General features: G+C 39.8%; 1 protein-coding gene across 1 annotated transcript in view; it reads left to right on the plus strand.

Moving 5' to 3' along the window:
- Positions 1-1,938: 1,938 nt before the first annotated feature.
- Positions 1,939-14,141, plus strand: part of MORC1 (MORC family CW-type zinc finger 1) — a 144,057-nt gene continuing 131,854 nt past the window's right edge. Inside the window, 4 exon segments of the mRNA XM_072965611.1 lie at positions 1,939-2,046; positions 5,298-5,351; positions 8,959-8,993; positions 13,931-13,999. Of these exon segments, the coding sequence (XP_072821712.1) occupies positions 1,982-2,046; positions 5,298-5,351; positions 8,959-8,993; positions 13,931-13,999 (223 nt within the window). The 5' untranslated portion in view covers positions 1,939-1,981.

A 14,141-nucleotide genomic window follows, 5' to 3' on the forward strand; every position in this document is an offset into this window, starting at 1 on the left:
CTAGTACATGAGTGCTGCAAAGCTGAAAAGTTCAATCAGGAAGCGCTGAAGTCTCTCATCCCAAATTGACTGTCCTTAACCTCAGGATCAACCATAAGAGGAGCAGATGACATATTTGTTTAAGATTTCCCCTTCCTGCTATTCCTCGAGTATTTTTATCATGAAATAATGTTAAAATGAATCCTGAGGCAGGGCTGAGGGAGATGGCTGAGACAGGAAATCCCCAAAGTATACCTTAAAGAGGAACAAGAATTGCCTTTATGACAGCGTGGCCAAACAGAGCTGAAATGGGGAAAAGGCTTTTGGTGGACTGTGTACAATGATCTCAGGAATTTTTTTTTTTTTTAGCACCATCAAACAGATTTCCCTGCATGCCTGTCATCCAGGCCAATCAGTACTGTCTAGAGCTTTGGGACTGCCCACTTACTGTAAGAGGGCTCTGCTCAGATTATTAGAAGAAGTGCTTCAGTGATAATCACACCCTTTCCTCTGGTAGAAATTAGGTATTACAGCCTTTGCTAATTACAGGCTAGTGGCTCTGGTGCCCTCCCAATGGTGAATTGCTTTGAGGTAGCAGCTGGAAATTGGGGTAGTAAAATAAATCCAGAAGAGGCTCATCAAGCTTTTCTTACCCATAAAATGAAAATAAAATATATTTTCTTTGAAGTTCTATGAAAGGAAAAGTTGGAAATATAGCTCACGTTGCTTAGTAAAGAAAACTTTGCTATCAAAACACCATCACATCAGCTGCCGTTAAAACAAAAATGCAATCAAGAAAATTACTTGAAATGTTTATGTTTACTTCTAGTTTTGAAATTAAAGTAGAACATCATGTGCCTTTAGGTTGCCATTCAAATTCTCTCCTCCTCTATTTTGTCTTATAAATGTAGTGGCTGATAAACTTCTGTCCTTAGAAGTAGATTGAGTACCCCCAAACTGACAATTTTTTTTCCTTTTTGTGAACCTCATTGCTTGTGTAATGCCTGGAAATCACAAACACATCTAGTTCAACTTCTTTATTCCATAGATGCTTATTTCTAAGTTTAAAACTCTCATACAAAATCTCTGCTGCATACTATTGAGCTACATTATTTGCAAGTCATATTGTCCTAGAATGAATGAGTTTGAACACTTAAAAGTCAACTAGGTCTACTAATTCCTCGTCCCAGCCAGGTCCTTTTCATAACACATCCTTGACAAACCCTGTTTCAGCTCGGGATTTGCTGACTCAGTGCTTTGTATCCTGTTTTGGATAGCTGGCGTACACAGCCCTTCCTTATATTTACCCCCAAGGCCCTGCTTTCTACATTTCACCTGCCCACTTCTGTCTTTTGCAACAACATAGAATGTCTGTTCTTTGAGCCAGGCCAGCACATCAAAGATGTGAATGTCAGCTGACAGGTGAAAGCGGTTCTCCTGGAACACAAGCCTTTACATTACAGCAAAGTCCAAGTTCTGTTCTGATTGCCTTTAGTTCTTCCTTCCTTTCTCTCTTTGGCTGACCTCTTTTCTTCGTTCTTTCTTTCAACTGGAGAAAACAGGATTAGCCCAGGCAACACAGTAAGAGAAGTGTTGGGGTAAGAACACAAAGTGCTTAACCTCTGCTGAGTCAATCACGCAAGAAAACTACCCATTTTCTTTACCTACCTCCCCCTGCCCCCTTTCCGACCTCACGACCCAGATTCTTCCCATTCTGTGTGTTTATGTGTGTATGAGAGTATGGTCATTTCTGATCAATTTCTAGCCCCAGCCTTGAGCTCCATTTTCCAGTTGGGGAATGATAGGAACGAGTGTCCAGGAGCCTGGCTTTACTTTCACCCGGTGGGTCACAGTGCAGGGTGAGCTTCGCGCTCCAGCCGCCAGGGGGAGCGCGTGCTCGCCGAGCAGGTGTCTGCGCGTGGGCGTGGGCGTGGGCGAGGGCGAACGGCTGCTGCGCGCGGCGTCTCCGTCACCTAGGGTCGTGCGGGTCGCGTTCCAGGGCATGGGCGACAAGTATGCTGCTCTGCGGAGGGCCCGGCTGCATCTGGATTTTATCCACGCCAACTCGTGAGTGCCCTGGGGTAGCCATAGGGGAGGCTTTCACACAAAAGAGGAGATTTTTGTCCATCTCCTAGCGAAGTACCCCTTAAAAAAAAGGAACTTGGTACTATTGATTTATGGAACTATTTATTTAAAGTGTACATGGCTTTTAGAAAACTTTAACGAAAAAGTGATGAAGTTATATATTCTGGGTCAGGTGCTCTGCAATGACACCGAGCGGTAGGAAGGCCCAGGTTTATCATTTAACAAAACTATTTAATTGTAGGTCAGCGCAAGCCTCATCCTACCAACCTTTCTTATCTCTAGTGATTTCTCTACCCCACACACTGACATTTTAAAGATTAAAGTTGCCCTCCAGAGAGTAATTTGTATTTATTGATTCCAGCCTCGGTTGCATCCTGAGTCTTTCTGAAAATGTAACCTCTCCGATGATAGGAATCTCACGTCTCACATTTGCTTGTTACTAGGGCACTGTTTCTCCTCTGTCAAGCCCGGATGCCTTTTGGCTACTCTTCAGGTGTTATTTCAGATTTTCACATTGCAGAGGCAGGTGACGGAGGTTTTCTCTTTGATGTCACTTCCAACCCAGCAAAGCGTGGCAGTGAATGCTGTGTAATTCATCGTGGTATGCTGACTTATTGGAACCTTTTAGTAATTTGGATTTATTAGGAGTAATGATTTATAGAAAAGATGCAGCAAATTTGAAACCATAGAAATGGAAGTAAAAAAACCTGGCCTTGCTGCTTGAAACAGTATATTTCTTACAACAGAATAAAACAGACAATATTCAGCAGATACTTAGGTTTTTATCTCATTATCATGGAGAATGATTTCAAGCTGGGAAGGATGGTGCAAATAGTTAAAAGTTAACTGAGGTAGAAGACAGATGAAGAAATAGCAGTTTTGAGTGGGTTGAAGAAAAATTATAAGCTGAGTGCTGAAAGGACTGTGAATTTTCTTAGAAAAGTTCCCCAGACTCAGTTTTGTATAATTTTGGCAACTATTGCTCCCCAGCCTCCTCCTCCCCCAAACTACCCCCACCCAAGTCACCCCATTGTCAGTTGGTGGTCTGGTACTTAATAGCAAAAACAACAAGATCATGAAGCAACAGCCACAAAATCAGATACAGATTGGCATCTTCTCAGCCCTCCTAGATAAGATTTTTGAGACTTGCCTCAATAAAAACAGGAGTGATTTTTTTTCATTCCTCCTATGCTTGACTCCCACGTGGAATCCATCATCAAGTCCTCTTCACATTCTTGTGTCTCAGTTCATCCATTTCTCTCCATCTCCACTGCCTCTCTTTTCTGGACTCCACACAGCCTCTAAAGGGGGTTCTCTGCTTCCCATTCTTGCTCCCCTGTAATCCATTTTCCTGAAAGCTGCCAATGTGAGCTTTTAAGAATGGAAACCAGATACGCCAGTCTTCTTAAAACACAGCAGTGGTTTCTAGTTGCATGAGGACCAAGTCCGAGCTCCAAACCACGATGTAGGAAGGGCTGCACCGCCTGGCCCCCCCCGCATCTCTTCATGATCTCCCTGTCTGACCACAGCCAGAGTGGACTGGCCTCCTTGGCTTTCTTCTGCTTCAGGGGCTTTGTGCCTCCTGCTCTTGCTGGAGTTTCCACTCTGGCTTTTCAAGGGACCGATTTCTCCTCATCCTTCAGGGTTCAGTCTTCTATGAAGAGAGGCTCTCCCTGACCCCCATTCCCTTCTTCACCAGTTGCTCTCTCCTGTCACTCCTCCTCCATAGCACCTAAACACAATCTGTGTTAGCATATTTATATGTATGTTTGCTTTATATTTTTCACATTCCCCACAAGCTTGAGCCCCCAAAGGATAAAGACCATGTCTGTCCACACTGGCATATAGCATGCAGGCAGTAAAAATCGCTTGAGTGAAATAGTACAGGAACTTGTAGGCATTTTTTTTGGTCAAAATGATTGTAGCAACTTTCTTGAAGAGTTGTTTAGAAAGGCTTGTGGTTTAAAGTGCTACTTTTGTAAAGCATATCACCTACACTTCTCTTTTGCTCTATTTTAGATTTTTAAGCACTTTCGTTTGAGTGCAGAACACCTTTTTGCAACAATTGTATTTAGTAGGTTTATTTTAATTACAAATTTGGAAGCTAACTGGAGTCAAGAGATCCCTCATCAGCATGTGTTTATAGTTTAAAATTCCAAAATAAATACATATATGTACTTTTTAAAAATAATTTTTTACCTAATATCCTGTGCCCTGAGGAATATGGAGTCTTTGAGACATTGCAGATGATTCTTCCTCCTGTACAAATGAGCAGATTTTTTTTGATAAATGGGTCTCTCTTGCTTCTGCTACCTGTTATATTTATACCTAAATATACGATGAAAATTGTGTCCTGAACCTTCCCTTACTGCTGTGAGAAGGTTGCTGATCGAAATATCCACGTCAGGAAATGAAAAGCAAGTGTGGGACCCTGAGAGCGGCTTGATTCCACCTATAGGTGACCATTCAGCCTTCAAAGTGTAGATAATGATGACTATCTAGTGGGTTCCATTACCCAGGACCTGGCACCAGGGGTTCAGGGGAGAGTGACCCATGTAATCTATAAGATTATTTAAGCAGCAGGCTTTTACAAAGTGAACAGATTCCACAGAAGAGTACAGATTAGTGGTGGAAACAGGAGTGCCCACCAGTGTCACTGCCTGCAGATGGAGTCTTAGGGTCTTTTAGGGAGCTAGGATTTTGTTGTTGTTTCATTTTTTTTTTTTCTGGAGGGGGAGGTAATTCGGTTTATTTATTTATTTTTAGAGGATGTACTGGAGATTGAACCCAGGACCTCATGCATGCTAAACATATGCTCTACCACTGAGCTACACTATCCCTCCCTAGGGGGCCTAAGATTTTGATCAAGGTTTTTCAGAAATAATTTGGCCTTAAATAATACAGTTTTAATAAAAAATTCTGTGAGAAAACTTGAATAAATGCTTATAAAGCAATTACAAAATGTCACAGTTTGCTCTAAGGTCCAGCAAGGTCCCTAAGTCTGTTTTCTCAGGAGTGGGCAGGCTACTTTGGCAATAGTGTTATTAGCCCTGGCTTTGTGATGGAGCACGCATACTTCAGAATCCTGACCGTGCTGAGACGGTTGTTTCTAGAATAACTCCCTAATTGATTCTCTGTCTCGAGCTGGAGACATTTGTCTGCACATGTCTTGAACCTTTTATACTGATTACAGAGTTGGTTTAACTTTGGTTTTCCCTCTGTTTCTTCATCAGCACCACTCACAGTTTTCTGTTTGGAGCACTGGCTGAATTGCTGGACAATGCAAGGTAAGACTTATCTGTGAACAGAAGTAATTCAAAGGGACAAAGGGACTTTATGACATTAGTCACATCTAGTTATATTTAGAGATGAAAAGATGATGTCATTTCCTACCCGCTACCCCCTGGAATGCTTTGTGAGCTGATTTCCTATAAAATCAAGATCTTATAGGAAAAAGAACAAGTGAGCGGAGGGCTCATTCTTCTTTATTTAGGTTTGTATTTGTGATCAGACTAGAAGTGCAGGTAAATTGAACATCTGTTAGTCTTTGTGTTAATAACCATATAATGGCAAATATTCATTTGAATGTTTTTTGAGTTTAAAATCAGTATGTACTATATATGATAATTTAGATTTGGGGTTGGGCATTTATTGAAGTCTGCATTGAAGCAAATTGCATAGTTAAGGAGAAAAGAGCTAACTGGTGTTGAACTACTGTGTATCAGACCCTGCTCTAAGTACTTCATATGCAGTTATTAACTCGTTCTTCTTTACAAAAGTACTTGAGCTGGGACTCGTTATTTCCATTCTAGAGATGTAGAAATTGATGCAAAGAGAGGTTAGATGACTTATTCAGGGTCACACAGATAATATTGGACAGACCTAGATTCAAATTCAGGCTATCTGGCTACAGAACTCCCTTGCTCCATTTTACTATCTCGAACAAAGGTATAGATGTTTCAGGAAACCTCCTTAACAATTTAAGGCCTGCTCGATAGTGTGTTTGTGACGGTTTGCAAGGGAGTCAGTTTTTTGGCTCACTGAATATGGCATTAGATTGTTTTATGTTTGTATTTTCCTGCAGCAAAAGATTTTGTCTACCTTTTCTGCAGAAAGCAAAGTCTACCTGGGAAGTAGTATGTGGTTGTTGGATCAGGGATCTCTGTGGGGAGATCTAAATTCCCTGCCACTGATTGATGACTGTGTTTCAATGTTTTGCCCCCACTTTTGGCCTTAGAAGGAAGGTGACTGAGTGTGACTACAGGGTGTAGTCGTTTAACCCTCTAGCAAGAACCTCCTGCACAGCAATACTCAACACCAAGTAAAATGTCACTAGCTCCTCCTTATACGAAACTCTGTAGAACTGATGGGATCAACAGATCTCACAGGAAGGAAGGCAGGAGGGAAAGAATCAAGTTGGCTGCTAAGAAGAGCAATGGACTCAACTTAGGAGGCACTAACAGGGATGGGGCCATGACACATGAGTGTTCATGGTTAGTCTGTCTGCAGGATACCAGGGTTTCTATTGTTTGTTTCTGCACAAAGCTCTGAAGCAAGGCTCTTCCAGTATCCATTAGTCCTATGTCCTACTAAATGTCCATTTTCAGCAACTTGACATCTGTAACAGTGAAAGAACACATTTGTCTATTTTGCCAACTGTCTTTTCTCCTGTGAAGTTGTTTCACTCATTCATTCATCAGAGGAAGGCAGGTAAAATCAGAATGTATGAGAAATAGAACAATAGGAATAGTTGATGGAGTACAAGATGATTGGTGATTGGTAAGGAAACACTGACTTCAGACTCGGGAATGAGAGAAATGCGATCAGTAAGCAGTTCTTAGAGCAGCATTTGTAAACTGGCAGCCCCCTGACCAGGTCCAGCCTTTCTCAAGTTATTTTACTCATAGTGAAAGTTTGTAGAGTGTTCATAAAGAGTGAGAAGAAAAGAAGGAATCGTTCATAAAGTTTGAGAAACAGGAGGTGCCAAATTAAAACACCTGGATCCATTTTTTTTTTTAAGATTAGAAGTAGCAACCTTGAGGCCACATTCCTCAGCGGGATCAGGTGCATAGCAGGTACTCTCTTGGGACCAGCCTCTGTCTTTCTCATTCCCAGTGTCCCCACAGTCAACCTGAACTCTTCAGCTCGTCTGTCTTCAGGGGACACTGCTGCTTAGATGCTCGTAATTGGCAGCAAATGAAGCTGTTGACGAGAATTACTCAAGATGCTCAGTTGGTCTCTGGAAGTCTTCATAAAGTCCCTGTGTTACTTTAAGAATTTATTTTATATTATTATATTCAGTATTTTGATGATCTCTGGTAGGCATCACAATTAGAACTGAAAGATATTAAAAGAATGTTGTAGAGAGAGAAGGAAAAATGTGGTGGGATAGAAAGGAATGGTTAGGGGACTCTTCCTAATACAACGGGTGTTCAGAGAGAAAGTACCTGGGCTCAGGTACAAAACTTATTATGAAATGTCTTATAATACTGTAAAGGTGAATGACTGTTTCCTGTACTATCCCATGGAAGTTGTCTATGAAGAAACTGATTCTATGGAAAATCTTTGATTTTCAGTATAGTAGCATTTATTGATCAGCTATTGTGTATGTGGTACTGTGTATAATGTATAATTATACAATGGAGAGCATGATACCTGTGTGTCATGGAATTGTGGTAAGGATTAGAAGGGAAGGTTTAAAAACACAAATTCAGCATCTACTTGTGACACAGAAAACGCTCAAGCAATGGCAGTGGTAACTCCAGAATTTCTATGCAGGAGATGCTTAGAGAAGCAGCAGTTGGCAAGAGGAAGGAGCTAAGGGGCTAACTTTGGATCTAGACTTGTAGAATAAGTACACTGTACCTACTCAGATTTATTTGGGATAGTTTTGGGTTGAGACTATTGGAAATTTCACAAGAGTCTCATATTTCACCCTCAGAGTCCAATGGGTGGTTATACTTCTGAGCTTCCTTTTAGACTCCTCCTTCCCTCAGCGTACTCACTTCCTCATCAGCTAGACTTTTTTCCTCACTGTCTTACTCATTTCTCTCTCAGCCTTCACATGGAAACCAGGATCTTCTGGCTCTTTCTCCTTTCCTTCTAAAGTTTTTACTTTAGAAAACAGTATAAGAAAATACACAAATAATATCTGTGAATTGTAGAAAACTAAGAAAATAAGAAAAAAAGAAAAGGTATCAGTAAGCTCATCACATGGGGTGAGGGATGTCCAGCATACTTCCCTGTAAAGGCCAGATATTAAATATTTTTATCTTTTCAGGCTGTGTCTTCTCTATTGAAACTACTCTACCATTGTATTGTGAAGGCAGACTATAGGCAACATGCAAATGAATGATCATGATTGTGTTCCAATAAAACTTTATTTACAAAAACAGTTGATGGGCAAGATTACAGTTTGTCAACCTCTGACCTAGGGAAAACCACTGCTGACATATGATTTCCTCACAGATATATGCATGTATATCATGTATGTCTTTAAAAGTGTGATTTTATGATACACATTACTTAATAATTTTTTGTACTATAATATATCATGAAAATCTTCAAGTGACTTCTGAATTATTCTCCAACCAGTTTTGTTCAATATTCATATATACATTTTGTTGGATGTTTTGTGTAGCTATCACTAAATTCCATCTCTTCTTTTAAATTTCTGAGTTCCAGGCTTTGTAACATTCTCAAATTATAGTGATGATAGGTCTTAGTCTATGAATTCAGGGTGAGACATTTTAGTAATTGTTTTCGAAGCAATTTAAGTGAATTTCTCTATTGTTGTCTGACAATAAATCATACATCACATGAACAATTCAGATTAATATAAATTGTAGAAACATAATTTCATACTGAAGCAATAATATTTTTATATTGTTTCAGAGATGCAGGGGCTGCAAGACTTGATGTGTTTTCAGGTGAGCAGATTTGCTTTCTTTCTTTTTCTAATGGAAAAGCCTGTAGTTATTTTGCTTTTACTTTTTTCATGAAATCAAACCATATTTTATAGATTTTTAATGTAATCTAAGTGCTTTGTGATTACAGGGAACTATGGGGAGCCAGGTTGAGAACAGTACACTCCTTTTGTGAAGTTGTTCACTTGCTAGAGGACTCATTTACAAAATTAGATCTTCTAGGGTTTTGTGAAAGCGTCAGAGTGATTTGGAGCAGTCAGTTTGGCTGCCATGAGAAAACAGGTTTATTTTAAAATGCATATTAACTTAATGATTATTCACAATAAAGTATACATCATTCCCAACTTACCACAGTTCTAAAATGCGTAAGTGAACATGCAGTATGAATGTTTGAAAGCTATAAAATCCAAACCAAGTATGTTTTCTTCTGCTGACTTCATTTTCAGTCATCAAGTATTTATTGCACTTTTTAGTTCATTTCATTAGAAGATGATGCAGATGAAGTTAGGTTTTGTGATCCAGTCCTGCAGTTAACATTTCCTAGAGACACACCTCTGGTATAAAAACTGACCTCCAACCCGTGTTCTGTCAGCTCTCCTGTAAATATTTGCTGTTGGTCACAGATGAGAGGATGTGGTCCCTGATGTAAATCCTTATCAGTAAAAAAAAGCAATTCAGTTCAGTGTTTGAGATCTTGTGCCAGGTGGGTGCTTTTGGCTTATGAGGAAGAGAGACGTGGACATCTTGAGAGATCCAAGGAATCATAATAAATGACACTCTTCTTCCCTTTCTACTCCCACTCACCCCACTTTCTTTAGTACTTGGCATTGTCACAAAAAATAGAAAAGAACCTTTGCAATTTGAGTTGAAAGTGGCACTTCTTTATTTAGGTTACTGTGTGAAAAACTGAGCTTATAGTTTCTGGTTTTAAATTACCTATTCATGTTATAAAATTTTTTATTGCAGCAAACCACAATAAACCTATCAACCTAGCAAACTGATTTTTCTTTAAAAAATAAAAATAAATAAACTAGGGCCAGGGCTTATGCACTGATAGAATTGGTATGAGGACGCATAATTTTTTTTTTATTGAAGTGTAGTTGATTTACAATGTTAGTTTCAGGTATACAGCAAAGTGATTCAGATATATATATATATATATATATATATATATATATATTCTTTTCAGATTGTTTTCCATTGTATGTTATTACAAGAAATTGAATATAGTTCCCTGTACTATACAGTAGGTCCCTGTTGTTTATCTATTTTATATATATTAATGTGTGCCTGTTAATCTAGGATGCATAATTAATTGAAGCATCAGACTAGTTTTAAGTTTTTTTTACCGAGGCTTCTGAATTACTTTCCAATCTTAAGTTTTCTTCCAAGTAACTTGAGGGCTATAAAATTCAAGCTAAATATGTTTAGCCATGGGTGTTTTAGCTGTCTGTGTGCATTAGTTCTAATAAACATAGATACATATTCAGTACATTTTTTTAGTGCTTACCAAGTGGCAGACACTGGGCTAAGTGCTGAGTAGACACAGTGCCTGCTTTTAAGGAACTGGCATCCTTGTGAAGGGGTCTGTGGAAAATATGGTATGCATCTTCACTATTATGGGTAGAAGGCCCTTAGCTTTCATCATATCTCAGAGGCAGCCGAGTTCCAAAAACTGTAAGAACCACTAATCTGAAAGAGAAATAGACACATGCACAGGTATTTGAATATACTACGAAAAGTGGGAACACAAATTACAAAGAAAACATTCGTTATGGGCACCTGATGATGTGGAAGGATTAGGAAGACTTCCTGGAAAAAATCTTTTACGAACTTAAAAACCTAAAGGGAAAATAGGCCTTATCCTGGATAATCAGGGATGGTAAAGGGAGAGGGGCAGAATGTGTAATCACTTGAATCTGGAGCGAACACAGGATACTAGTGGCATGGAAGAAATGTTCTGGATGTTCAGGTTTAGTCCAAGGGGGTTATTTGTGTGAAAGTGGAAGGTTGCAGTATGGGCAGGGGAGGGGGTGACAAGAGATGAGCTTGGGGAGTGTATTAGTCAGGGTTCTTCAGAGAAACAACCCAATAGGAGATGGATGGATGGATGGATGGATAGATAGGTATAGATCTAGCTAGAGAGAGAGAAGGAGGGAAAAAGAGTGGGGGGGCATTACTTTAAGGAGTTGGTTCACATGATTGTGGGGACTGGCAAGTCTAAAATCTGTAGGACAGCTGGCAGTTTGGAAATCCAGGCCAGAGCTGAGGTTGCATTCTCGAGTTCTAAATCTTTAGGGAAGGCCAAGCCTGGAAGCTCAAGCAGGTTTTCCGTGTTGCAGTCTTGAGGCAGAAAATTACTGCTTTGGGAATCTCAGTCTTTGCGTTTGTGGCCTGCAACTGATTGGATGAGGCTGACCCACGTTATGGAGATTATCTACTCAGAGTCAGCTGATTGTAAATGTTAATTACATCCACGAGTAATTTCATCACAACATCTCGACTAGTGTTGGACCAAACAACTGGGCACTGTGGCTTGGCAAAGTTGACACATAAGTTTAATCATCACAGAAAGATAGGAGAGTCAGGTCATGAAAGGCAAGCAAGATTTGTTAACCAGTTTAGGTTTCATCCTGTGGGCAGTGGGAAACCACGCTGGAGATACAAACAGGAGATCAGTGAAACACACGAGTGGCTGCAGACCATCTGCACACCCTGATTCAGTGGGAACAAGAATTTAGGGAGCTGTTGCTCTCATCCAGAAGAGAGATGGTTTCCTGAACTAAGACAGTATTGTAAGAATGGAGAAAGTGGTTAAATTTGAGAGACATTAGGAGGTGGAATTGAGAACACATGTCTGTACGTTGGGTAAGTGGGTAGGGAACTGGATCCTGAGGTTATTTTTTTTTTAATTTTTAAAAATTTTTTGAAGTATAGTCAGTTTAAAATGTTTCAATTTCTGGTGTACAGCACAATGCTTCAGTCATATAGGAATATATATATTTGTTTTCTTATTCTTTTTCACCATAAGTTGATCCTGAGGCTTTGACTTGGGCAGCTGAAGCCTAATGAGTGATGCCATTATTACACAGGAAACACCAGAAAGAGGAGGCAGTCTGATATAGGAGAATATGCTGTGGTTGTTTTGGACATGACTACTTAACAGATACTAGATATCGAGTTGAAATCCATAGTTTTAAGGAATTAAAATAAACATGGCCAGGCTTCAGGTTGGGTAGTAGGGAAAGACTAAATTTTGAGGCTGTGGTTATCTGTATTCCCTAACTGGGAGTTATAGAAAATTTAAGCACTGTGTACGTCTCTTGGGAATTTTGAGTCGTTCCCACCTGTTCACCAAAGAAATGCCCTGCTTTCTGCAAGATCCTTACATGAGAACTGTTACCAAGGGCTGTAAAATCAATTGTTGCAACTATGCAGGCTGACTTGGATCAGGTGATTCCCAGTCCTGATCAACCTTAGGATAATTGGGAGGAGCTTTTATTCCTGTACCCCATCCAAGACCAATTCATTCAGAATATCTCTTGATGATTAAATGTGCAGCCAAGGCTGAGAATTACTGCATCATGCAGAGAACTCAGTGAAAGTTGAAAAGCGGAGGAATGTCAGCCTTAGTCAGAGGGAGGACTGAATGGAGTGTATACCTAGAGGAGGAGAGGACTATGCTGACACAGAAGTTGAGGGAAGCTGACCAGAAGACCAGGTGGAGAGAAGTGGGAAAGTGAAATGGTAGCAAAGATCCAAAGGGTTTGTAGACCAGAAGTGAATTAAAGAGAGGAGAGGGATTAGAAGTGGGCACATGGCCATGAAATGATAGACTCAGAAAGCTTAAGTGTGCTTTTTAGATATTTATTTATAGACTATATTGAACATTAACTTTTGAAATGTGGGTTAGAGGTGACCACTGAACACAGTTAACTTAATCAATGTGTTAGAAATGAATCTATAAGGATAGATTAGTAAATCAGTGGCTGCCTGGGGGTGGGGGTGAGGGTGACAGGGCATAGAAGGGGCAAAAAGGAGGGACTACAAGGGACACAGGGAAACACCTGGGGTGATGGCTATGTTCACTGCCTTGATTCTGGTGATGGTTCCACAGGTATTTACATATGTCAAAATGTACCAAATTTTACATTTTAAACATGTTCAGGTATTTTTTTTTTGGTGTGTGTAAGCTATTTCTCAATGAAGTTGTTACCAAAAAGAGATGTGCTAGAATTTATATTTCCAAATGTTGAAATTACTTTGAGAGCCAGATTACAAACTGTGCATTAAAATTAGTCTCGTTAGTTTTGGTTACACCTTCAAAATTTTTTAAACAAGAGATTATATTATGTAACTTAATGATATCTCTTAATCATCAAAATTGATTCCAAATAGCTACTTTCAAAAATCTAATGCATTTTCAAGAGGCAAATATTTGCTGCCACCAAGAAGCATGCGCAAAATGGCTCTTATGGGAATTAACACCTCGGAAGAGAGCCTGATGAATTTAATAAGAATGACCTGGATTGACTTTAGAATTAGTGCTTGGGTGGAAGGGCATAAGGGTGGATCACTCTGACAGGGGGATCCTGGGATTGCATCACCGTCTCTCTTTATTCCCTCCCCCAGGGCGGAGATACCTGAAGTTGAAAGGAGCAGTCAGACTCCAGAGGGGGCACGTCATGCTGTATCCATAATTCATTACTGTGTACGCGTAAAACACGTTAATTTAAAGCCTTTCTGTTGCGTGATCGTTTTCCTCCAGCAGTTTCTTGTGAAACTGTAGCAAAGACGCCTTTCTGAGCCTCATCCTTGTGCCGTAACTCTGTCACTCAGTGGCTGCATTTTAGGAGGACAAATAATTACTCGAGCAGCATGACTTTCTGACGAACAAATTAAGCCCAGTATTTATTAGTAATAATTGCTTTCTCTTACAGTGGATAATGAAAACCTGCAGGGTGGATTCATGTTGTGCTTCCTGGATGATGGATGTGGTATGAGCCCTGGTAAGTTAATTATCTAGATACCTAACTGGCTGTTAGAGCAGTCTGAAAACCCATAAAATAAATAAAAATAAATTGAGCCATCTATACAGAAACAGGTATGGAGATATTAGGGGAAATAAACAGCAGACTTAACATATTGTTG

This window comes from Vicugna pacos, chromosome 1 (assembly GCF_048564905.1).
Source record: "Vicugna pacos chromosome 1, VicPac4, whole genome shotgun sequence".
In the NCBI taxonomy this organism is placed as follows: Eukaryota; Metazoa; Chordata; class Mammalia; order Artiodactyla; family Camelidae; genus Vicugna; species Vicugna pacos.